The sequence below is a fragment of the Lontra canadensis genome, unplaced genomic scaffold, assembly GCF_010015895.1.
Source record: "Lontra canadensis isolate GAN:19392208 unplaced genomic scaffold, GSC_riverotter_1.0 scaffold28, whole genome shotgun sequence".
Lineage (NCBI taxonomy): Eukaryota > Metazoa > Chordata > Mammalia > Carnivora > Mustelidae > Lontra > Lontra canadensis.
Window position 1 is genome coordinate 5,263,436 of NW_022631022.1, and position 27,258 is coordinate 5,290,693.

At 36.3% G+C, this 27,258-nt stretch overlaps 1 protein-coding gene across 4 annotated transcripts in view; it reads right to left on the reverse strand.

The window, feature by feature from the left end:
• The window catches only part of USP3 (ubiquitin specific peptidase 3), a 103,441-nt gene that overhangs the window by 18,062 nt on the left and 58,121 nt on the right, over nucleotides 1-27,258 (reverse strand). For 3 of the 4 annotated variants that reach the window (XM_032864766.1, XM_032864768.1, XM_032864769.1), the window contains 5 exons: nucleotides 25,311-25,424; nucleotides 16,198-16,344; nucleotides 15,493-15,537; nucleotides 13,215-13,321; nucleotides 12,990-13,070 (listed from right to left, as the gene is read on the reverse strand). In XM_032864766.1, coding sequence (XP_032720657.1) covers nucleotides 12,990-13,070; nucleotides 13,215-13,321; nucleotides 15,493-15,537; nucleotides 16,198-16,344; nucleotides 25,311-25,424 — 494 coding nt within the window. The remainder of the gene's footprint in view (nucleotides 1-12,989; nucleotides 13,071-13,214; nucleotides 13,322-15,492; nucleotides 15,538-16,197; nucleotides 16,345-25,310; nucleotides 25,425-27,258) is intronic. The other variant, XM_032864767.1, reaches the window with a different exon arrangement.

Genomic DNA, 27,258 nt, shown 5'->3' on the forward strand with positions numbered 1-27,258 from the left:
TTGGTACTATTTGAATTTTCCCTAAATGTTACAATGAATATACAGACTTTATGTCCTTCAATTTTTATTATTGAAACATATATGTACACAGTTACTTCTTAAAGAAGAAGACTGCCTAGGTACAGCCTTTCCTTGACAGATTTGACACCTGCCATGAATGACCCTGAAAGGTATTACAGTTTAATCTTTTGCAGCAGCATTAAACAAACTGCGTTTTCCAAAGCTCCTATGCAGAAGTGAATCACACGGCTAGTGAAACAGTCTACTAGCTACCCAGCATTCCCATCTCGCAAAGCTTTGTTGTTCTCCACTTACCTTTACACCTCCCATCTGAGGAAGCTGCTTAAACTTTTTCATTTGTATTTTATTGCCTTTCATGAGGAAAAAAAAATATGCCATGATGTTTTCTGAAACTCCTAAGATTCTCAAGGGTTTCGGGGCATATATTTCACAAGTGTCAGTCTTCCACATTATATAAACTGTTAAATACATCCCTAAGGAGAGCAGGGAATAAAACTGGTTTGTTGATGTTATTAGATCCCCTTTATGAACTATATAAATTTAATATGGCAAAGCAGTAATTGGGAAGTATGTATAAGTTAATCCACATTTTGTTTTACTCCCCCAAAGCAAATATGTAATTATAAAGGTGATGCAATACGTTAAAAAATTCAAACAACATAAAAGAGCAGGAAAAAGGAAGTCACAGTTGACTTTCTTCTCGAATCCCTACCCCTAAGAAATCACTGAGAACAGAGTATGCTGTTCAAGACTTTAATGCACATATGACTGTTTATTTTATACAAATGGAATCATTCTATAGACATAGTTCCATGGATAGTGTTTTGCTCCACAGTATTTTGTAAGCTATCTTTCTGTGGCTTGGCTATTGATCAACTTTATCTTTCTTAATTACTAAACAGTATTATTTATTAAACCAGTGCCCTCCTAGCAGGCATGTAAATTATTTCTGATCTCTGCAATAACAAAGAATGCTTTAATGAACATCTTTTAAAGGTGTTACTGTCCACATTCACAAGTAAAATTACTATGTCTAAGGAAATGCGCATTAAAAATGATCACTGTCCTCCCAAACTACCAATTTATACTAACACCAATATGTGAGAGTGCCTACTCTCAAAAACCTACACGAACCATGGATATTACCTATCTTTGTCATTTTGACCAATTCTGCTTTACCTATACTTTCTTGAATATAAGTGAGGTAATATTTTTTCAGATGTTAAATTGTTTGCATTTTTCTTCCTATTCATGTACTTTACCAAGTATTATTATTTTTTCTAATATATTTATTTGACAGCAGGAGGGATTACAATTAGGAAGAGAGGCGGACAGAGGGGGAAAGCAGGCTCCCCCGCTGGGCAGGAAGCCCGATATGGGGCTCGATCCCAGGACCCCGAGACCATGACCTGAGCTGAAGGCAGAGGCTTAACCCCCTGAGCCACCCAGGTGCCCCCCAAATATTCTTCTTCATATGTCCTCTCCTTATCTACTGTAACCTTAATTATGCAGTTAAATTTATGAATTTTTTCCTTTCCAAGTTCTGGTCTTGGTGAAAGATCTCCCATATAAGATCAAAAAAACGTTGGCCTATAGGGTCCTATGGTTTTATTTTTCCTATTAAATCTTGAAACCAAATTTCAGAAAAGATGGGAGTTAGAGATGAAATTAATGTTTTCCCAAATTTTCATTTTCAGTATTGACTAATAGCTTTTTTTATCCACTGATTTGAAATTTTTTCTTTGGAATGTAATAAATTCCCATAGACACCTTTCTGCACCAGTACATGCTACATTAGTACATATGGGACATTTCTTACCTTATCTCTATCCTGCTTCCTCATTTTTATTTGAAAAACTTTTTAAGCTTCTCTTAAGAATTTCTTTCTGCTGGGGCTCCTGGGTGGCTTAGTGGGTTCTGCCTTCAGCTCAGGTCATGATCCTAGAATCTGGGATCGAGGCCCCCCAATCAATGGACACTGTGCTCTCAGTAGGAAGTCAGCTTCTCCCTCTCCATCCACCCCTCTCCCGTTCATGTGCATGTGCGTGGGCGCTCTTCCCCCCCCAATAATATTTTATTTGATATTATTTAATAAATCAAATAATTTAAATTAATTTAAATTATTTATAATTATAATTATAATAAATAATATATAATAAATATATTGTATTTATAATATATAATAAATTATAATTAGTAAATAATCATTTTAATCTTAATAATTAATTAATTTAATTGATTGATTTAATAATCTCTCAAATAGTCTTTTAAAAAAATTCTTACAGAGGAACTTTTGAGCAAATTAGAATAAATTTAGGGGGTAATATGGGGGAAAACTGACATCTCTACTGCATTGGTCTCCCTATCCAAGTATATGACATGGCTCTATCTAGACTTTTATCTGTTCTAGCATAAAGTTTTATAATTTTCTTCATCTAGGTCTTATAAACTTCTCAATTATTTTATTCATAAGTATTTGTAAGATTTTACTGCTACTGTGAATAGAATCTTTTACTATGTGTAGTAAAGCTTTTTTTTTTTTTTTTTTGCCTATTTGGCTGCCTTACTAAACTTTTTAGCTCCAAGTTTAGAACTTATCAAAATGATACCTGTATTTGTTTTAAATCAAGAGCTTTTAGAAAAGCAGGTCTCCTGCCCAGTGCTGCTCTCCTTATCTAATGAATGCCTTGTATCTCAGCAACAGGACTCCTGACTGCTTCCACACTGTAATGGAAAATCGTTAGTGCTTCACTGTTAACTATGATTATCACTGATAGCTTCTGATAGATAATCTTCAACAAGTTAACTTTTTTTTTAAATATTTTTATTTTTTTATAAACATATATTTTTATCCCCAGGAGTACAGGTCTGTGAATCGCCAGGTTTACACACTTCACAGCACTCACCATAGCACAAACCCTCCCCAATGTCCATAACCCCACCCCCTTCTCCCAATCCCCCTCCCCCCAGCAACCCTCATTTTGTTTTGTGAGATTAAGAGTCACTTATGGTTTGTCTAACAAGTTAACTTTCTATTCCTAGCTTAATAAGTTAATAAAAGGGGTTTTTTCCTTCTTCTTTTAATTAGTAATGGATTTGAAATTTTATTAAAACGACTTTTATCTTCCTCCATTAAATTATATTTTCTAGTACTATATCTGCAGGGCCCCACGACAGGCGGCCCCAAGATGGGCCACTTTGACATGAATATTATTTTGAGTTAAAGCAAACAAAACCCAGCAGGTTCAGGAAAAGCTCTTATGTCTTCCTCCTCCTCGACAGCCTGCTTATACCAGGAAGAGATTCCTCTTTACCTAAGAAACTTCTCTGCCTAAATAACAGGACAATGTTTGTTTTCCAAACACCTCCTCTCACCTTTCTGCTTTCTCCCCTTTGTGTCCTCAGACCCCTACCCCTCTCCTTGGCTCATAGAAGCCTCATGTTGCCTATCTTTGGAATTTCATGTCCGTGTGGATTCCCTGTACATACAAAACTAAATCTGATTTTCTATCTTGAATCAATGTGGTTCTTTGTCCAGCAAGAAGGACCATGAAGGGCAGACAAAATTCTTCCTCTTCAACAGTTGACATAGTCAGCAGGATACTTTAACATGCTAGACATAACTGCAACCGAGGTCCTTGGGACATCTGACATACAGCCAACAGAAGGTAAGATTTCTTACCCTGTCAATCTCCCAGAATCTCTATCTGTAGAGTCTGACAGAGCAGGAGTGGTGACAGTCCTTTTTCCTTCTTGCTACATTTAAAATTAGCAGGAGAAAATATTTGTGGAACCTAGGTCCTTGGGGTTAGTTATTAAATTATTTAAATTGTCTCTAATTAAATTTGGTAGAGCACTCTTTTGGTTACAGATTCATTTCTTCCCAGAGATAGTTTTTGAGTTTGGTTGTTTTTTGTTTTTTGTTTTTTGTTTTTTTTAGCCTGTGTTTTAAGACTGTTGCTAAGGGACATCTTAGAAGCTAAAGCCTATAACTTGGTAGAAAAGCTACTAGAGTCCTCACCAGCCCAAGAAGACTCTCATGAAAGCTAAGTTAGTCACAGAACAGATTAGATTGACACTAGTTCACCTACTAACCTCAAACAAACTTCCTTGCAACAGGGTACACTGCTAAACAACACAGAGTCCCCAGTCTTGTAGCACATCCCTTGTGTTTTCATGGGAGACCAGAGACCCCATTTTCACCATCTTTACTGCTTACACAATGAAGCCCTTTGCTTTCTGAAACTAACTTTTAGATCAGGTGGGCCATAATCTATGCCCTCTTTAGATGCCTCCTGCATCTTTGGTTTAGCCATTAAAAGGCTTATTGGTTGGAGTTGTTAACAGATTATTCATCAATGGTCTTTAAATTGCTTATATTGAAAAGAAAAATATGCTGAATAGAGAACTCTCAACTCTCTTATTTGTGTAACAACATGCCTTAGGGACTCCCTTGACAAAATGGACAGAAGACTAAAAAATAAATATCCATCTCCAAAGTAAAATCCCCTTAAAATCTGGTCTGCCTTCAGTTCAGGTCATGATCCCAGGGTCCTGGGATTGAGCCCCATGTCTCACTCCCTGCTCAGCAGGGAGTCTGCTTCTCCTTCTGCCCTTCCCCCAGGTCATGCATGCTCACACTTTCCCTCTTTCTCAAATAAGTAAAAATCTTTTTAAAAAAAAAAGATTTAAATTTTTAAATTTAAGATTTTTTAAATTTTTAAAAAAGATTTAAAATTTAAAATTTTTAATTTTTAAAAAAAATTTTTAAAAAGATTTTTACTTATTTGACAGAGAGAGAGATCACAAGTAGGGGGGGGGGAGCAGGCTCCTTGCTGAGCAGAGAGCCCGATGCAGGGCTCCATCCCAGCCTGAGCCAAAGGCAGAGGCTTAACCCACTGAGCCACCCAGGTGCCCAAATAAGTAAAATCTTCAAAACAAAACAAAACAAAACCTTAAAAAAAATAATCATCCACTTAACTCCCCCTTCCCTACGAGATTTATAGGGACTTAATCTCTATGTTCAAAGTATATAGGCTGCTCACATAAAAGCTGAAAGCCAGGAAATGAATTTAACAAAAGCACCTGAGACTGGCAATGAGGCTCACTTTGCTCCTACCTTCTAGGGCTCTGTAAGCAGGCTCAGCCAGCTTCAGGCATTCCTATGCAATGTACATTTGCAGACATATCCTAGCCACCCCCTCCTCCACTGAAAAAGAAGATCTTTTAAATTATAAAGCCCTTTTACCCCTATTTTGAAAAGATGGTACCAAAATTAGAGGGAAATGAGAAAGACTGATGATTATTCACTACCTTCCCTTCATAGAGAAATTGGGACCAAAATGTCTCCTAGGCCCTCCCACAAATGATATGTGAAAGGTCAACCTGCAGGGGCTAACAGAAGCCAAGGCTGAATTCCGTATGCAACAAGAAGGCTTTGTTGGGGCACCTGGGTGGCTCAGTGGGTTAAGCCTCTGCCTTCGGCTGGGGTCATGATCTCAGGGTCCTGGGATAGAGCCCCCACATCGGGCTCTCTGCCTGCCTCTCTGCCTACTTGTGATCTCTCTGTCAAATAAAAAAAAAAAAAAAAAAAAAAGCGGCTTTGTTAAAATGCTTTTTTGCTTACTATTTTGGTTTAAAAAATCTCCCTAATACAAAAAAACAGAGTTTAGTTTTAAAAGGCAAGTCAGTCCCTTAATATTCTAAGCTTTATCCAGTTCTTGGGGAATTAGAAACAACTGCTTTACCAATCTGTACAAAACCAGAAATGCAACTCTAGAAACAAGTCCAAAGTCCACCCCTCTTTACCAATCCCTAACGCTCGCCTATTCCCCTTAAAATGTTTGTAGCTGTTATAAAAGATGAGGATATTGGAACAAAATTGTCCTGCACTCAAAAAAAAAAAAAAAAAAAAAAGTAAACTTTAAAGAGCAGTTGCCCTGAAACTGAAAGAATTTTTTGGCTTTCTTCTTCAATTTCTTGAAATGATAAATTTTACCATGTTTTTAAAATATAAACACAGCCCACAATTGCCTGAGACTGAAGAAAAAATGGGGGAAAGAGGCCTTTCTAAAATGCCTCTTGTGCCCAGACTCCACACCTCTGGTAACAGGCAAATTTGCTCCAGATTTCCACATTGGAGAAAACCTGGGATTCTTTCTCTGTTCCTTTGTGATGTGAGTTTTCTATTCCCATCTCCCCCAGAGCCATTCTTTGAAATACAAACTTTAGAGAAGTTTTTCATCAAAAAATAAGAGATATTTAGAAATTGAGACTTTAACGTCCTCCAAAAAAAAGCTACAATATTTTGTTTGCATCTTGTCTGTGTATGTCCACATGTTATAAATGTGACATATTTTCTTTACCTCCAGATGGTATCACCAAAATTAATTTGTGAAAGAGTTCTTTTTAGTTGGTTTCAAGTCAAGCACTTGTAAGTACTGGGAATTCCAAAACTCAGAAAGATAGAAACTAACCTAAATGTTTTCCAAAATCACGTGATCTGGGAAAATATTCAGTATTAAAGCTAATTTTAGGTTGTTGGTTTAATTAAGAAAAAAATCTCTTGAGAGTTACCAGCATTAAATATATGACTATCATTCTACCCGTGTTTATGGAAAGCCAAGTAAGTTCACCTCTGCAAATTTATCAGAAAAAAAAACTTAAAATAATGATTGATTTTTGTCTAATGCTTAATGAAACTTCTGTGGGTAATCTAAACCTAAGAACAAGCTAATTAAATAGATGTAAATAAGACAAAAAGATTTGTAGGCGGGGTGCCTGGGGGCTCAGTTGGTTAAGCATCCAACTCTAGATTTCTACTCAGGTCATGATCTCAGGTTGCACTCTGTGCTGGGCTGTATCACAGCCTGTTTAAGATTCTCCTCCCACCCCTGCAAAAAAGGTTTGTAGGTAAACTTTTAAATAGCTTCCAAAGTCCTTGGTAACCTGACAGTTTAAAATTTTTTACTAAGTTAAGTGAGTTAAATTTATTGAGATATCTAAGTCATTTCCAGATAAAGTAAAATAATAAAGACATTAGGTATTGAATATAGGTTCAGAAAATAGGTGTCAATAGGTTAATTTACTTGTGTCTTATTACAGAGAAACTAAATAAATATGGACCTTTAGTAAACTTGGTTTGTGCTTTATTGAAAAACTGTACTATGAAAAAGCACATTCTTAAAATTATGAAATGTTTTCACAAATTTGCTATTCTAAATACTGGTATAGCAGTTCAAAATTGCTTACTACTTAGTTTTCACTAGAAATTAAGGTTTCTAAGAGTTAAGAATTCTAATAAATATAATTAAGAATACCAGAAATAATAAGGAAAACAATTCCATATGCAAGGAAATGTGTTTTTGGTAGAAAAAGGTATGAGAAACAGAAATACACTTTTTGTTAAGGGAAAAGACAGTAATTCTGTCCTAAAATGAAACTTTTTAAAGAATGTAAAAAAGTTCGTTCCATAAGGTTTATGGAAAAGGAGTATTTGGAAAGGGATTTTATGTGTGATCAGTACTGGCTAAGATTAGGATAAATTTAGTAAGTTTTAATATCAAAAATATACTGCAAAGTTGAATTTTTTTTTGTTAAAAGGACAAATTACAAATCTGCTTTTAATAAAAAACTGTAAACAAATGTTTTTCTTTTCCTTTAAAGTTATTTGCTTAGAAATCAAGGATTCTGTGTTTTGCCAAAATAATCTATTTATCAAGTCTTCGATTTTTTAAGAAAACTGAGTCTTAATATTAAAGCTATTAAATTTTGCTCACAACTATGTAAGGTTCTATATTTTTGCCTTTTATTCCTTTGAAATCTTTTATTGTCCTTTTGGTTAGATAATTAAATATCATTTCATAGTGCCCTATGAGCCTATTAATCAAATAAATGTTCAAACCAACATACTTCCTAAAATCAAATCCTAAAATGAAGTCTTTTGACCACAGTCTGAGGTGTTCCAGATAGGCCTTAGAATATTTCATTGTCAAATAAGTGATACGAAACCCTCTTAGATTATATTCTATGTAGATAGGGTAAGTATTCAAATTGTATAACTCCTAGAAACCTGACGTCCTAGTATGTTGTTATACGTCGAGAGTCACAGAAATAACCAAATTTCTTTGTTAACTGAATCACAGTGAACTCTAATACAGTTACTATTTTGCTCTGATGGTACTGCAAATGTGCCTTATCTTCAGTGAGACTCATAAAAAGAACTCTGAATACAGGTTTCTGGTAACCTTAAATCTTAACATAAAACTGGTAAGAATTTCTGAACTAGTGGAAGAACTGGATTCAAGCAAAACAATAATATGGAACTGAAAAATTTATCCTTTTTAGCTCTTTATGACCTTTAAAGCAATTTAATAGAATATACCTTTGTGAACAAATTGAAACATTTATCTTTTTCCCTACCTGAATTCTTCAGAACTCAGAAACTCTAAGTATTCTTATATTTATTTGCATAAGTTCAATAGAATTCTGTTCTCCCTGTAATAGGACACAATTGGAAACATTTGTTATATAACCAAGGCTTTGACTGGAATGTCCTATTTGAGAGAGAGATGGATAAACTGAGATATGACCAGATAGTTTTAAATGACCAGACAGCTTTAAGGAACTAGGTTGACTTTAAGAAGCCAGTAAAGGGGCGCCTGGGTGGCTCAGTGGGTTAAAGCCTCTGCTTTCGGCTCGGGTCATGATCCCAGGGTCCTGGGATCGAGCCCCACATCGGGCTCTCTGCCTGTCGGGGAGCCTGCTTCCTTCTCTCTCTCTCTCTCTGCCTGCTTGTGATCTCTGTCAAATAAATGGATAAAATCTTTAAAAAAAAAAGAAGAAGCCAGTAAAGCCCCCGAAGTACCAGTTTGGTACCCTGCTTACATAGTTCCCAGCAGCCTTACCAGGTAAGTAAAGGTTGGCACTCCCTGGCAAATACAGGAACCCAGGGATAGTTTGAGGAACTCGAGCAGAGAGGAATTCACCCAAATCTATAGGAATTGAAGACGTTCTGATGGCAAGTATCTGGCTTGGCTTCTGGCCTCAAGAGGATGTTAAAACTTCAATCTTTAAAACCTGCTGGAAACTTTTTTAAGAATCTACCTAATCAACTGCTATTCTTTGCCACATTCATATAAATGATCAGGCCAAGTTTTTTTGAAACTAGACTTATTTTGCAAACAAATTAGTATTAATTTGGTTATCTATAAAGGGTGATTTTAGAGAAAACAGGTTTCAATAACCTATCTGAGTAAATATTAGATTGCAATATTGTTCATTGGAACCTGGACTAGATCTTGATTTCTTCTAATTTCCTCCAGTGCTTGACTATAATTTTCCAAAGTAACATTTTTATTTTTTCTTTCAACCTTCTACATTGGATTCATCTGAAAACTACAACTGCCCTTTTCCCTGAAGCCCTACAAACTAAATTTATGTAAACTTCAGAGAGATCATCCCAACAGCTCACATATAGGCAATCTTCATGCCTGCTGCTGTGGGTCACTCAAAAAGATCATCAGACATTCAGACTAAAAACCAGTGCACTCAAGATGGTTCAAACTTAACATCGAAAAATCTTGACTGACTACCCTCAAAATTCAGAAACTGGTTTATAATTAACCACTGTTTTTGTTTCCACAGAAATGCCTCTTATTTACCTGACTGCTTGAACCTTAGGCCTAACCTGCATCACTGCCTCCCAAAACAAGTCTGAACTGACCTATTGACAGGACTGGTTCAATAAGACTGAACAATCAATCGACCAGCTTAATTTTAATGTGTGAAATTTTAGGGAAGTTTCAGAGGAGAAAACTGCAGGGGCCCAGAGCAGGACACCCCAAGATGGGCCACTCTGGCATGAACATTATTTTGAGTTAAAAGCAAACAAACCCAGCAAATTCAGGAAAAGCTTTACCTTCCCCTCAACTGCCTAAATTTACATTGCAAGGGAGAGCCTGTACCAAGAAGTGACTATTAACAAGAGATTCTTCTTTACCAAAGAAACCTACCTAAGAGGAGAAACTTTATTCTCCAAACATTTCCTCTCACATTCCTGCTAATGGTCTTTCTCCCCTTTGTGTCCTCAGACTCCTACCCCCCTCAGCTCACAGAAGCCTCATGTTGCTGGTCTTCAAAATATTATGTCTGTGTGGATTCCCCATACATACAAAATTAAATCCGATACTCTCCTCCTCATCTGTCTCATGTCAACTTGGTTCTTAGTCCAGCTAGAAGAACTTTTCTGGCCAGAGAAAATTGTTCTTTCTGGATATAGCAGTTCTGCATGGCTGGAAGAAATCCTGCTTGATCTCTGTATGTTATTTTATTACAGTATTAGATTCTATTAGCTAATATTTGGTCTATAATAATCTTTCCTTTTTTGTCAGATTTTAGAACTGGGATTATTTTAGCCTCTCATAATTTGCATGTTTTTAGTTAAATAATTTCAAATTCCAAGGATCTTTCTCACCATCACCTTTCCTTTCTAAATGAAAACTAAGCCTGTCAATTAACATTCCAAAAAACACACAAGTAATCCTCGTGTTAAAGCACATAAAAGCATGTAAAATGTAATCATGACTCCAACTGTTTACTAAAGAAATCCATATCAACTGGACACTCGATGTCCAAAAAAAGTAGTACCCTTAACTGATAACAGTGTTAAACAGAAAGAATGACTCTACCATCTAGTTCTTTAAGCCAACAGTCAGCTCTTTAACAAAATAAAAATCAAGTCTGAAAACTGAAAGGAAAGCCAGCTGAGAATACAGGAAATCTGTTTTCAGCCAAACCCGAAACCCTTCAGGATGGTCTGGGCCCCCTGAAGTTAAATCCCAATCCCATCAAATTTCAGTGAGTCTATGCCAAGAAAAATACTACTTGGGAAGCAAGGCAAATGCCATTTGCCACTCATTTGTAGTACCAATCAACCACTTAAGCTATGTCATACAATCTCCTCCTGGACAATCTCAAGAAAGTAAGGTCTCTCAGTATTAAAACATTCTGGCATAGGTAATAGGTAAAACGCTACAGAGTACAATAAGAACCATACTACGTGACCAATGCCGGATGAAGGGGGACACAGTACAGAAGGAAGAAAGAACCCTGAAGCAACGAGCGTCTCTGGGTCTTCCAAAGATCATCTGGACTTAGTTTTATTTAGGAAATATTGTTCAAATACATATCCACATAGTTATGTTAAGCAATGTTTGAAGAAATTATAAAATGAAGCTCTATCCGGTTTAGATTATAGAGTTTGAGGTTAATTCCTTTCCTCACTGCTTTCCTCTCCAAATGATCAAATATTTGCTTTATGATTAAGTTAGCTTGTACTCTCAAGCCATCAATATAAAGAGAAAATAATCTGAGATTTGATACCAAGTATATTGTGATATTTTCAAAACCTGTATTTCAAAACCATCTATTTTAGAGGGAAAATGAGTGGATGCAGCTTCCTTAAATTTCTTCTGTGCTCCTGTTCAAAAGAGACCATCAACACTGTTGCAAAGGTAGGGAACAACTGAAAGCCTCTACAAAATGTTCCATATACGGAGTTATTCTCCTGTCTTATAGTAGTCCAGTGTATTTGACAGCTACCCCCTGAGGGAGTTCAAGAAACTACCTGAGCAACAGGGCTACAAGCAAGACCTCTGCTGCTCCTCTTATAACAAGCCCAAGGCTGCCAAATGCACCTGTGACACAGAATTCTGCCTGCCCCCCCGCAACAGTTGTATTTTTACTAGCACATTTTTTGAGAATGAGCAAGTGGCAGTAGAATAATCTGATTCTACAGCAGTACTGCCCGATAGAACTTTCTACAATAATGGAAATGTTCTCCATCTGTGGTGTCCAATACACCACCACTGGTCACACGCAGTTACTGATCACCTAAAATATGGTTAGTGCAACTAAGCAAGTGCATTTTTAATTTTAATTTACATTTTACCAACCATCTGTGACTTCACCATAGTGGACAGTGCAGTTTTCAACCAGTGAGAATCTTCTGTAGGAAAAGACTGGGTGTGTGTGTGTTCTCTCTCTTATATATAGATTTTTTTTAAAATCCTTATGACAATATTCTCTAGAGCAGTTGAGGAAAAAATTACCTTTAGTCAATAGACAATTCAGCATAGGGATTATGTTATTTGCCTTCAGTGTAGAGTTACTCAATGATAGAACACAGACTAGGCCCTCTTTCTTTTTTCTACCCTAGTTTCTTTTTATGGCCAACAAGAACAGTAAGTCACCTTAGGGATTGGTCAAAGATCAATCTTTTGGCCTTGATGAAAATAGTTAACACTAATCAGGGGAAAAAAATTATTCCAAATCTCACAGTCTTCAATTAAAAGCAGAGCCTCGGGGCGCCTGGGTGGCTCAGTGGGTTAAGCCGCTGCCTTCGGCTCAGGTCATGATCTCAGAGTCCTGGGATCGAGCCCCGCATCGGGCTCTCTGCTCAGCGGGGAGCCTGCTTCCTCCTCTCTCTCTGCCTGCCTCTCTGCCTGCTTGTAATCTCTCTGTCAAATAAATAAATAAAATCTTTAAAAAAAATAAATAAATAAAAGCAGAGCCTCGGGCTTATCAGTAGATTTCTAAAACTATTAATCATAGAAAAGAGTAACATCATAACTTATTAAACTTAGCTAAGTGTTCTTTCCTTCTATGGATACTAGTGGGACATCCACAGAATACATTCTATATCATTCAGAAGCAGCTTGTTACAGACTCAATTTTAAAATCAGTATTAAAGAAAAAGGTGAGAAATATCTTCTGCTTGCCTTAATATCTCTGGCACCCATTTTTTTTCTTTCTTTCTGGTAGGAGGAGACATTCAGGTTTGACTTCTGTTAAATTATAACACAAACTCATTCAAGCAATTAACAACATAACACAGATGGATGGAGTTTATGAGTCTATTCAGCTATTTCAGAGGAAAAAAGAATTCTACAACATTAAAGTATCTTTACCTCGTAATGAACAAACTGGTCCATTTTCTTGATTCTTTGAGCGCTTATTTCTGAACTGACTTGGAATATCTAATGAAAGGTCTTAAAAAGAAATAGGAAAACAGCTGTTAAAGGGATATACCACACTTAGAAAAGAATTTCAAAAATTGATGTATTTTTACATTTATCTTGTACTGTCTTAAGTTTTCAAAGGAAACATTAAAATTTTAATACAGTATGTCTTACCTAGGAATGGATCAAACTTTCTAGATTCTGTCCCACATATGAGGCAGTTAACCTCATTTTGGAGAATACCTCCGAATATAGCTGTGACAACTGTAGATGCTCCATTTCTAAAGAAAATCACCACACAGGAAAAATCACCACACAGGAAAACATCTCAGTAAAAACTAAAATATGTATAACAGCTGCTATACTTCTTTTGGGGGGGGATATGTATATAATTTATTTATTTAAATTATGAAGTAATACAAAGACTTTAAAGCTATATAGAGGTATACCAAATAAAAGGTTTAAGCCACTTAGCCTCCCACAGCCCCACTTCCCATCCTGCTAATTCCAACCCCTCAGAGGCCTGGTGTGAAGATGAAATGGAGTATATATGTATAGTACTTTCAGACAGGTGTTTACCAAAAAGAAAGCCCTTAAATTATTTCAAGGCTCTTTTATTAGGATAATAATTAGAACCACACCTGCTTTTTTTTTTTTTTCCAAAGTACATCTCTTGAACACGTACCCTTTTTGAAAGCAGATTGGCATGCCACAATACGAACACAGAGTGGATGCAAGAACCACCAAGAAAGTGTACCATGAAAGCATGATTAGCAAACGCTTATTACAGCACTTACTCTATGCCGAACTCCATTCAAAGTACTTTCCATGTATTAAATCAGTTAATCCTCAAAACAAAGCTAAGAAGCAGATACCATTATCCGCATTTTACAGACCAGGAAGCTGAGGTCCAACTTGGGCAAGGGTCACTCAGCTTTTAACACTATGTTCCTTTTTTTAATTTAACCAATATAATATTAATGGTTCTCCAGGTTGTTTCAGTTGTTTGCTATCATTAATAGTCCTACAGCAAACATGTATTAACCTTTGTGCACTTATGCATGCAGTTACTTGTCAGAAAATGCTCTTTGCAAATAGTAATCTGAGGTGGTTTCCCTCACTTGCAAATAATAACACTCCTAATAACTTTACTTTCTGAGGTGCTCCAAATTAAACCTACTGCCACAATGAGACAGACAAAAAGCTACTCGAGCAATTATATTATTTTAAAAGTTTGCTTCCTTTCCATGAAAGGTCTTCTACTCTTTACTGGCCAAAGAAATATACTGCAGCTTCATCTTTTTAAAAATCTGTTCATAAAATATACAGCTACAGTAAATTAAAAAGGGAAGATACTCTGGAACTATCTAATATAACAGCCATTTTATATTTAAGATCTAGGTCATAAACAAAGGGCACACCAAATAAACTACTGGAATCAAGGGACCATGACCCTTTCATACTGATGTTCACTTATAATACTGACCTTAATTACAATGGAAAAAGCAGTACATTTAGACTGAATGTAGTTATTCCTTTATAATTTCTTCCTCTGAGAAAAGGATACTCATCGAGTCTTGGCTATCTGATGTGTATGGCATTAAGTTAGGTATACAATGATTGAAAACAAAATTCATAAATGATTTCAAAACTGCTTTCTCATCATAACTGTACGCCGAGAATGTTTAAATATTAGTTACTCGGACAGACTTTTATGCTTGCTAGGGTCTTCTGTATTAACAGCAATAATTTTCTATGTATTATGAAGAACAGATCTGTCATTTATTACTACCATCCCCACCTTTGATAGCATTGGCTGTGTTTACACAAGTAAACACAGGTATTGCATAGGAGACCTTTTTTGTAGTTTTAGCAAATATGATCCTTGGATCCTGTAGTGAAAATTTTCTTTCTGTTCCTATCTCATTAGTGGAACCTAAAATTACTCCTCTTTAAAATATAACCAGACATGGGTTAATACTGAAAACTCATTAGCTACTAGAAGATCATCCTAGGACTATTACATAATGTGACTCCATGGAGGGTGCCTTGGGCATCAAATAAAATAATAAAGACATATATCCTCTTACTTCACACAGACTATCCCTGATAGAGCCCGGTTCAATATTCTCAGTATACAAAAGGTCAACATAAAGTACAAAGCAGAATTTTTCACTTAATACTACTTTTAACTTGGTGCTAGCAACAAGAACAATTCTACCAGGTCACAGATCCCTCCCCTTCTGTACTGGTTTCTGATTGGAACCATAGTTATCAGGACCTAGAAAGCCAAACATTTTAAAAGGTATAGCAATTCAAACAGTTGCCCTTCTCTGATAAAACCAGATGAGCTATGAGGCTGCTCTGTCATTAAAAGGACCCTAACTGAACACTAAATCAGATTTATGAACTGTAAGGCAATACAATACGGTGATCCCTATATATTACTTACTCTTTTTTTTCTGTCTTTGGGGAATTTGTCTTGTAAAACCCTTTCCTGCACAGGTCAAAACAAAGCTTTTCAAAAAATTTGAACAAAAGGAGACTACAATTAAACAAAATTAGACTGAAATAACAGTAAATCATCCTGAACTCAAGCAAAATAAGCTTTCTAATCTCAATGTATATTTTGGGGTCTTAGTACCTAGGAAAGCAATCTAAAAGGTTTGTTTTGTTTCCTACTGAGAGGCAAGAAAAATTCTGAGAACTTACAAATGCCTCGATTTCATTAAAGTACAGATATATTTTAGGAAAATACACATTTAAAATATTTTTAAGCCTTTGTTTCTAGTGAAGAAATATAATTATTTTAGTACTGAAAATTAAGTCTTCCAAATATCATTTGATATATTTGGCAGGGAATTTTCAAATGCTAAACTGTACAAAATGTTTTGGGTTTTTTTTCAACCTTTAAAAAGATCTGTACCAAAAACTATCAGGACTGTACCAAGAGGCAAGTACAAGAGGTCTCTGGTTGGAAGCAGGAGGCATGTGCTAGTCCACTTGGTTATAAAATTCAAGTGCACAAAAGTTTCAGCCAAAGTCCAGGGAAACTCTCCACCTTCCATGATAAATCTAATAAACAATAACACAAACAGAAATGTCTGAGGTCCTCCTAAAAAAAAAAAAAAAAAAGAAGAAGGAAACTACATCTTACATGCAACATTTGTTACTTGCAGATAGAGCAGAATTCTCCTGTAGAATTGCTGAGCGGGAAACACCGTTGAAACCGCCCTGGAGTTCCAAGTGCAGGTGGTCCAAAAGGTAGCGCATGAATTCATGGGCATCCTGTTGCTGATAGCCCCTTAAAGCAAAAAAAAGCAGGCCGTCACTGGGGAAGCTCCACATGCCCAGCCAAACATGCAGGAAGGCAAAGTGCTACAAAGGGCTACAGCCCTGCACTCAGAGCACAGTGGACTCCCTGGCTGTTCATCCCCACTTGTGTCAGGGTTTACTTCTCCTCAAGGAAAATTTCTCAAATTTCTCGACAAAGGAAAAAAGTCTACTAAAAGAAGTCTGAAAACACAGAATATGAGAGCTAATCTCAACTGAACTAACTTTACAGATGAAGAGAACTGAGGAGCAAGAGAAAGGGTGTGTTACGTGCCTAAGTCCTACAACAAGAGAGTAACAGAGATGGGATGGACTCTGGTTTTCCTGCTATCTCACATGGCCTCTCCAGAAGATGCTCAAATGTTAAAATGTCACATCTTTCCCTCGCCAGAAACCTTGGTCTTATAAACCACCAATATAAGAGATAAGGAATTTAAAACTATTTTTTAAACTGAAAGATACTGATTTTTTTAACACTGGTTGAAAGGAAGAAAAACTTTCTAAACAGTCTCTACTTGGATCCTAATCTCTGATTTAAGACATTTTTCATATAAATACTTTAAAAAATGCATTGACTCATATACACTTGTGCTCTAGCCTAAAACTTGAATAAAGCAGCAACATATTCTTAGGTTATTTTTCTTTTCGTTTTAATTTAATTTTTTCAGTGTTCTTAGGTTATTTCTTATACTGAATTCAGAAAGGAAATGATACGGATTTTTTTTTTTTTTTTTTTGAAAGAGAGCACCAAGGGAGGAGGGGAGAAGGAGAAGAGGGAAAGAGAGAATCTTAAGCAGGCTCCATGCCCCGTGCAGAGCCCAGCTTGGGGCTCGATCTCAAGATCCTGAGACCATGACCTGAACTGCAATCAAGAGTCAGACACTTAACTGACTAAACCACCCAGGTGCCCCTAATACGGAATTCTTATACTAATATAGACCATGACAAGTGAACAGTAATGAAGACTGACAGAACACGAAGTTGGTACACTTAAAGGTTACAGAGGTTTATGTAGATAAAATAAATCAAGCAATGATATACATAAAGTACTTTATAAAACTACAGATAGAAAAGATTTCTGCCTACATTCTGCCAACATGTAAAGTTCCCTTTATCTCTCAAATCACAAGTTTTTCTGGCTTGGTCTTGAGTCAAAACTTCCACCACTCTTCCAGGCAATGGTTCCATAGGTGTCTTTCAGAGTTTCCCTCAATATACATTTCTCCCCTTTTCCTAAAATTTCTTGTGGAAATCATAAATTATGAAAAGCATCTACCTAACCAATGGAACTTAAGTCAGAAGTCACTTTAGCATTTCAGTATAACTTTTTCTGAACTATTTAACAACTGAGTCTCAATATATGTTTAAGTTGTTCTTCTAAGACTCCTTTTTTAAAAAATGGTAAAATTCAGTCAAAAGTTTTCAAAGGTGTTAGCTCCTTTACATATCTACAAGAGGTACTTAAAAAAAAAAAACTCTACAGAGGTGCTTTAAACTTTTTCATTACAACATCCATTTTTTTATGACTCAAAGGTAAGAGGCATCTTAGGTATCTTAGGTCATATTTGAAATTCTATCACATATAAAAATAGTTTCATTCTCTCACCAAAATAAATTAGTATCTAATCATTTTTCTAAAATGGATCATGAAACCAGTACTTTGTAGTTATGTTGATTTGAACTTTCAGCAAACACATGACCATCCCTTTTTAAAAAACAATCTGCCTAGAAATCAATCAAATAGAAACCAAAAGAACAGTAGAACAAATCAACAAAACTAGAAGCTGGTTCTTTGAAAGAATTAGTAAACCTGATAAACCCCTGGCCAGACTTATTAAAAAGAAAAGAGAAAGGACCCAACTAAATAAAATCATGAATGACAGAGGAAAGATCACAACTATCACCGAAGAAATATAAACAATTTTAAGAACATATTATGAACAACTCTATGTCAACAATCTAGACAATCTTGAAGAAATGGATGCATTCCTAGATACATATAAACTACCAAAACTGAACAAGGAAGAAAAAGGAAACCTGAACAGACCCATGACCCACAAGAGAATTAAAACAGTAATCGAAAATCTCCCAGCAAACTAGAGCCCACAGCCAGATGGCTTCCCAGGGGAATTCTACCAAACATTTAAAGAAGAATTAATACTAATTCTTCTGCAACTATTCCAAAGAACAGAAATGGAAGAAAAACTTCCAAACTCGTTTTATGAGGCCAATATTATCTTGATCCCAAAACCAGACAAAGACCTGATCAAAAAGGAGAATTACAGACCAATATCACTAATGAACATGGATGCAAAAATTCTCACCAAAATACTAGCTAATAGGATCCAACAGTACATTGAAAGGATTATTCAACACAACCAAGAGGGATTTATTCCTGGGCTGCAAGGTTGGTTCAACATCCGCAAAAAAACAAACTGCCTAATTACATTCATGAATGTTTCCAACCACACCATGATTCTTTTGATTCTCTTTTCTTGTATCAAAACACATTATTTTCTAATGTTTCCTTTACCATTAGAAATATGTATTTTTTTAACATACATGAAATCATGGAACACTCAGCTGTTTTATAAGGGTATAAGGTAAATTTCTGTTTCAATTTGTGATCTTTACCAAAAAAAAAAAAAACACACAAAATCAGCTTCTTCTAAGACTATGAAATTTTTCCAACTCTGACTAAACAGACATTTACAACTCTATTTTTAAACAAATAATAGCTTCACTGATTTCTCTGAAAATCTTTAAAAAAATACTATTAAGTAAGTTAAATTCAAAAAGTTTCAATGATCTTTTCAATTACTTCCCAATTATACAATCCAGAGCTTCAAAATTTCGTTAGTAGTTAACTTGGGTCTCTCTTAGTAATCATGTAGAAGGAAACACTCCTCATATTTAGGTTCAATGTTTATGTTTTATATACAAATTATCTCAGTGATATCACCCAAACTAGTGCTGGTGAAATAGTGAGGAAATGGATTTATAAAGAACCAACTGGTATTTCTGCAACAGACTGGAAATAAGATAGAAAAGAAGACAGAGAAATAACAGTGGCTCCGATGTTAATACTGTTCCTTATCTTAACTTGTTTACAACCTTAGGTAAAGATTACCTCCTTCTTAATGCTTAGAGAAACTCTGGGTCCTAAAGATGCTGTGATGAATAATGGCTGGAAAGCACAATGCAAATATAAAAGCCCAAAAGATCACGAAGCACCCCTTCTGAATGAAGGGGCCAAGAAAGAGGGACACTGCTGAAACACAATGTGCAGAAGAAATACAGAGTGTTTCTTCACAGTTTTTGGCATAAGGTGACAAGCTATATTTACCCAAATCTTATTAACAAAGAACTGCCCCAATGAAGAATGATGAAAGAAAACGTTACTTTGTTCCTCTGCTCAAGTGTGAAAAGCAGACATTCCAAATAATGAAACAGATACCACAGAATTCAGGCACACACAAGTACTTGTATGATGCCAACACACCTAACTGTGACATATACACCCGTGCATTACTGACTATTCTCTGCATTCTGGCAGTACCGGTACATAATGTGTAAGTTGGAAAGACCAATCATAAACAGGATATGCCTATACAGAATAAAATTTTATCTTTCTAGAACAAACTTTTAAAATACCTAGGGCACACTGTAATTTTAGGCTCTGTTCTTATTTTTAAATATCTTTAAGAAGAAAAAAAAATCTGGGACTCCTGAGTGGCTCAGTCATTGGGCACCTACCTTCGGCTTGGGTCATGATCCCAGGGTCCTGCGATTGAGCCCCACATTGGGCTCCCTGCTTGGCAGGGAGCCTGCTTCTCCCCTTTACCATTCCCCCTGCTTGTGTTCCCTCTCTCACTGTGTCTCTCTCTGTTAAATAAATAAATAAAATCTTAAAAAAAAGAAAAATCTTTAACATTCATAAACGAATTCTGAGTTGTTGTTTTGTCCAAATTGATATAACCCAAATCAATCAAATTTAGCTGCTATTCTACATTTTGTGACACCAATCATGGCTGAGTTTCTCCAAGACAAGAACACCAGAAAATGAAAATGATAAAAATAGCTCTTTTTGCTTACAAACACACAAAAAATATACAACAGCTAAATTCCTAGACAGAACTAATACTGCTTAATTATAAAATATCAACAGTATACCTGGAAAGATTATTTTTAAGATCTCACATGCAGAGACCCATTTGTTGTCCACAAAGATCTACCAGAATAGCTAATAGAAAAAAGTTTTTAGTAATTTATTCACCCATTGTTTTTAAACATTAATTACAAGAAATGATAAGTACAAAACTAAAGAAAACTCCCTTGGAAGTTAAGGCAAATATATTAGAGTAAGTTTATGGGAAAGTAGAAATAGCATATAAATGATATGAGAAGTAAGGGAATAAATACCATGACGCAATTTGAATTATCAGATTCTCCTAGACAGTTAGCATTAAGCTGTACCTTAAAGAAGGAGACAGAGGTCAGGGCAAATACCATAGGACAAACATGACAAAGATACAGAGATAAAAAGATAAAATCATGTTAAGGAAGGCATAGAATAAAAAAAGGCTAGCAGAAAAGACTATTAAAACTAAAAGCAAATATTTTTTTTTTTTTTAAGTAATCTCTATGCCCAACATGGGGCTCAAACTCACTACCCTAAAATCAAGAGTCTCATGCTCTGCCAACTGATCCAACCAGGCACCCCAAAGCAAGTATGTTTTGATCCAGCAATTGTGAGACCCTTGCATCTACATGTATGATACTATCTACTGCAGCACTGTCTGGAACAGCAAAAGGTAAGAAACAACCTAGATAACCACTGATAGGGAACTATACATAAATTACGATACAACTATAAAGTATAACATTGTGCAGCCATAAAATGAAAGGAGAAGTTATTTAGATACCAGCATGAATTACCTCTAAGTAAGAAAAAAAGCATGAATATGTTACCATTTATGTTAAAGATTATACACACACACAAACACAGAATATCAACAAAAGGATACACAAAAATCTAGTACATATAGCTGCTCCTAGAAAGCAAAAATGAATGGCTGGGTAATAAAGTAAAAGAAAAAACTTTCATTATATATCCTTTCTTTACCTTTTGAAATTCTCAGCCACCTGTATTTTACCTATTTAAAAAACATAAACTTAGTGGGATCTAGGTGGCTTGGTTAGTTAATGTCCAAGTGTTGGTTTCAGCTCAGGCCATGATCTCATGGTCCTGGTATCAGGCCCCACAAAGGGCTCCAAGTGAGTGTAGCATATAGTCTGCTTGAGATTCTCTCCCTCTCATTCTGCCCCTCCCCCTCTGCCCCCTGCTTGCTAGTGCATGCTCTCTCTCTCTCAAATAAATAACATCTTAAAAAAAAAACAAACACCATAAACTTTAAGTTACTTTCCTGAAAAGGAAAGAGACAGGAAAAGCAGGGCATACTAGGATGCCATAAGAAGTGTGGTAAGTAGATATGTATGTTGGAAAGGTCAAACTTTGGTAAGTTTACCACTGGGCAACTGGCTTTTGGTTTGAGTAGGAAGAAAGAAAAAATAGTTTTGGTTGTTTCTATATCCAAAGCTGTTGTTTACATTTACAGTATATATATATTTTTTTTTTCATTATTTAATGGATAAAAGTTGTTCCTACTTTCACATGCATATATGTATTTCAGAGTCCTCATAGGTCATTCCAAGGGATCAAACTCCCTAGAACTTACCATAGGTTAATCAAGGAAAATGAGCTTCCTAACCTCTCGTAAAATTTTATTTTGTGATCATAAATACAACAGAAACGTAGTTCAAGATTCCTGGCACTTCCACACAGGCCATGTTACAGGAACTTTACCCTGCATACTTAATAAGAACAACAATTTTGGAAGAAAGCCCCACATCTCCCGGCCTTGCCCCTGGGGGTTGTGCAGTGACCTTACACTTAAGCTTTAACCTTGATATAATTTCAAGATCTAGATCTAACCAAGAGCAAATTATTCATCGATTACAAGAAAATGGGGAATGACTTCAATTACTGTGAAACTGAGAAAGCCCTGCTGAGAATACATAGGCATTCTACTCCCATCAGTCACTACGGAATCTAAGAGTTCATGTGAATTAGGAATCACTGCAGAAACTCAACTTGGTCACCCTCTCCAAGAGTCTTTTCCTTTCATTGCTAAGGATACAGAATGTGCAAAATTAAGCAGCGAAAAATTAAATCATGCTCACAGCTGGGCTATAGATACTTTATATAAAAGGCAGAGATGTGGGCAGATTTTGAGGAAAAGTAGAATTTTACTGAATAAAAGTTTCATACAATTTCTAAACTCTCACTTAAGAATAAAGGACCTGAGTCACCATGGGAACCAAGCAGAGCAGTATGAAGTTAGTTGGTAGGCTTCACTCAGGCGTGTAGACAAATGACTGCTGACACATCTATTCTTTACCAATTCAACAAAGACCTGAGTTCTAACTCTAACACCTACTAGATGTGTAAGACTGAACAAGTTCTTCCTGCTCCGTCTCAGTTTTGTCTTTTTTAAAATGGAGCTAATACCTTACGACCCAGCAATTGCATTACTGGGTATTTACCCTAAAGATACAAATGTAGTGATCCAAAGGGGCACATGCACCCGAATGTTTATAGCAGCCATGTCCACAATAGCCAAATTATGGAAAGAACCTAGATGTCCATCAACAGATGAACGGATAAAGAAGATGTGGTATATATACAATGGAATACTATGCAGCTATCAAAAGAAATGAAATCTTGCCATTTGCGACGACGTGGATGGAACTAGAGGGTATCATGCTTAGCTAAATAAGTCAATCAGAGAAAGACAACTATCATATGATCTCCCTGATATGAGGGAGAGGAGATGCAACATGGGGGGTTAATGGGGTAGGAAAAGAATAAATGAAACAAGATGGGCTCGGGAGGGAGACAACCATAAGAGACTCTTAATGTCACAAAATAAACTGAGGGTGGCCGGGGGGGTGGGGGTAGGGAGAGGGTGGTGGGGTTATGGACATTGGGGAGGGTATGTGCTATGGTGAGTGCTGTGAAGTGTGTAAACCTGGCGATTCACAAAGCTGTACCCCTGGGGCTAATAATACATTATATGTTTATAAAAAAATTAAAAAATTAATTTAAAAAAATGGAGCTAAAACTTCCTTTCTTGACGGGAATTTTGTGGTTTTTTGTTTTTATTTTTTTACTGAAGATCAGATATAAAAGGCCTAAACTGCTTAGGCATTCACTAAATAGAAACTAAATATATAAAATTGGTTTCTATTTAGTGAATGCCTAAGCAGTTTAGGCCTTTTATATCTGATCTTTTGTTATTATATAACAAAACACAAAGACTATATCCCTATCAAGAGTCTAACTGGGAGACTATATTAGAAATGTTATATTAAGTCCAAACCTGGTTAGTGATAACTTAGCAGTCATTTCCACCTTTCCTATTTTGGAGTCGAGAAACTTCAAAATTCTTACAAAATTAGTCTCTTCTGAGAGGAGATTTAAATGTCACAATATATAAAAGAAGTTTTCTTCAAAACAAAGACCAGGGGTAACAACAGTCAATCATATCAGATCCTCAAGGCTAGACTTCTGGAGTAAGGCAACAAATGCCAGCTCTTTGAGGTTATTATCTTTTAAACACTCTTCTATACTACTAATATATCTAAACCACTATTAGGCAATAGAGCAAGATAAACTACTAAGTCTTACTACATACAGCATGCTGGGTGTTTTTATTTTTATTATTTTCAAAAGGAAAGCGATGTACTTACTCTAGGTGCCAAACTCCTGACTAGCAAGAGCACAGACCTGCTTCAGAAGGACAAAATCAGCAGACGGTGGCAAAGGCTATTGTCAAACACCTGCAGTGCCTCAAATCTGCTGTTACCTGCATCCCTACTGAGAGGACTAACCTAGGAGAAGAGGCAGATTCCTCTGGCAAGGCTGTTTCCCTCCTCAAGTGATGCTAGAGAGAGACCAAGGAAAATACATGACTCTATAGCCACATTGGGATGTGGCCCAGCTACCTTTTGCAAACTGAATCCCAATGGACTTGACTTCAAAACCCAACCTAGAACAGTGAATTTAAGACCACAGATTTCTGCAGACTACAAATGGATTTTTTTTTTTAGTTGAAATAAGATGGTGTATGATGGTAATGGATCTTCATAAGATTTTGAAAGAATTAAAGGAATTTTGTCTGGCATGTTTTCCTAAATTATTTACAAGGGCACATGAGTTATTTACAAAATCTTCGTTTTTATTTTTATTTTTTTAATATTTTATTTATTTATTTGACAGAGAGAGATCACAAGTAGACAGAGAGGCAGGCAGAGAGAGAGAGAGGGAAGCAGGCTCCCTGCTGAGCAGAGAGCCCGATGCGGGACTTGATCCCAGGACCCTGAGATCATGACCTGAGCCGAAGGCAGAGGCTTAACCCACTGAGCCACCCAGGCGCCCAAAATCTTCGTTTTTAGAATGACAAAATATCCTACCATTTGTTAGACATTTTTAATGTCTATATATTATTTAAACACCCACATTTGTCTAGTCAAACGATCCAACTGCTGTTATTCTTTTAAAAACAAAACAAAGGGGCATCTGGGTGACTGAGTTGTTTAAGCGTTCGACTCTTGATTTCAGCTAAAGTCATGATCTTAGGGTCATGGGATCAGGCTCTGAGCTGGGCATGGAGCCTGCTAAAGATTCTCTCTCTGCCCCTCTCCCAAACCCTCCTCCCCCACCCCACCCAGGGTTCTAAAAATATAAAAATAAAAAAATAAAATAAAACCAGTCTTTATTAGTTAGAATACCACCAACTTCATAGGAAATTGTTCCAGGAACCAAAGAAAGACTAATATTAATGTTTTAAGTATCTTTCATTAAGTAATACTTACCTAAAATTTGGCATAATCTTCCAAACAACATAAAATAAGGACTCTGGGCTAAATGCAGTCTGGCTACCTTGCCATAAAGCACAAAGTGTCTTTCTAAACTCTTCCACCAAAGACCTGGAAAAGAGGAAGGGATGATACCCCTGGCATTAGTCAGAGGCTACTGTTTCAATGTATAATGTCCAATTGTCTACAATTCCTAATAAAAAATGAAAACATAAAGAGTTTGGTTTCTCCTAAACTAATTCTGACAGTTTAGTAAGAGCTTCTCAAAACCCCACATAAACTGCAGTAATTATAGACAAAATTAGTTGTTAACCATATGGTGAACTTTGTCCCAAAGTAATGCCATACTTATACAATACAGCAATAGATAAGTTACAAACCAAATTACTTTAAAACTTATATTTTTTAAAAACTTAAAACAGAATCTCTTTCTCCTTTTCCTGCAGTTTTCCATCTTGCCCCTCATGAGGAACACTTCCCAGACCTCAGTGTGTGACCATCTGCTCATCTCTGCCTGAGACCGTTCATCTGGCCACAAAGCTTCAACACTCAACTCCACACCAGGACTCCAAATCCAAATCTGAAAGCTAGGTTTTCTCATGCCCACTTTTCATCAGGTTTCTCCAGTTTCCAAGAGGAATTTTCTCCTGGATGTCCTCTTGTCACTTCAAACTCAATGTGCACTAAAGTTGCTCTCTATACTCTTCTCTACTATCCTACAATACCCATTCTCTCCTCTTCTCTTATAGGAACAAAGCTTCCAATTTTTGCTTGGCACAAGAACTCCTGGAATAAAAAACTCTGATTGTGTTCAACTTCTGAGAAATTCCTTAAAGAGAAAGAGTAGTCCTTCTAGCTCGAAGAACGAAATGGTGGTACTCCAGCACCACCCTGAACTATGTGCATAGGAGCCCTACACTAGGTTTGGTGGAATAGAAAGCTAGAAGGATCCTGATCATTGTGGCAAACAGCCCTAGATAGATAATCTCCAGCTTTTACATGAGAAAATAAACAGTGGATGTTTAAGTCACTATTAATTTTGTTTTTCTATGCATGTAGCTAGAATGAAACACTTCTAATAACTAGTTAAACTGAAACATGTCCAAACAACTTTAATATCTGTATCTGTCAATACAACTACCATACTCATGTATATCTGATTGATATCTCAGAGAATCTCAGTAACTTCTTGCTCAACCTCTGTCATTCAGTAGGTCCCTGAGATACAAATCGTATTTTTTACTTCCTGGACACTCTGTATTTGAGGAATTCCTCACCTTAAAAGTCTTAGTAAGAGACTGCCTCCCATTATGAAAATTCTCAACTCCTGCAGCCAAGACTCAGATGTATAGCCTGAATTCTGCCTATTTGAAGCTGAAGTTAGTGATACAAAGCTGGGGCAGTGCCAAATCTTTGCTGGTGACAAAGATCATGTGGAGTGCAGGGGCAGCAGTAACAGCAGCATTCACCCAGCATCCAACTCCAACAGTGCTGGTAATAGGAACTTTGGTGTCACACACTGGGCAGCGTGTTGTTATGGGACAATGATGTTACGGAAGCAGTGATATCCTTATGGGATAGAGTTCCACGGGATGCTTGTGGTGATGGTCCTGGATGTCTGGATTCCAGACCTGATTTTCCACCCATCCAGTAACAGCTTATCAACAGACCTTCATTAAGCTCTTTTTCTGCCTACAATGGCCAGAGCCAATTTCTACAGTTTGTAACTAAACCCTAAATAACACTAATGCATCAAGTACTACTAATTCTCCTCTTAACTTTTGTGAAAATGCATTTTTTTCTTCCTTATTTCACTGCTATCTCCTCCAGCCCAACTACTATAAATTGTGAAGTCTTCTTGAATGCAGGCATTTTCCAGTTCATCCTATATGCTGCAAAAGCAAACTCTTAAGATATCAACTGTCATGGTAGGATTCCATCCCTA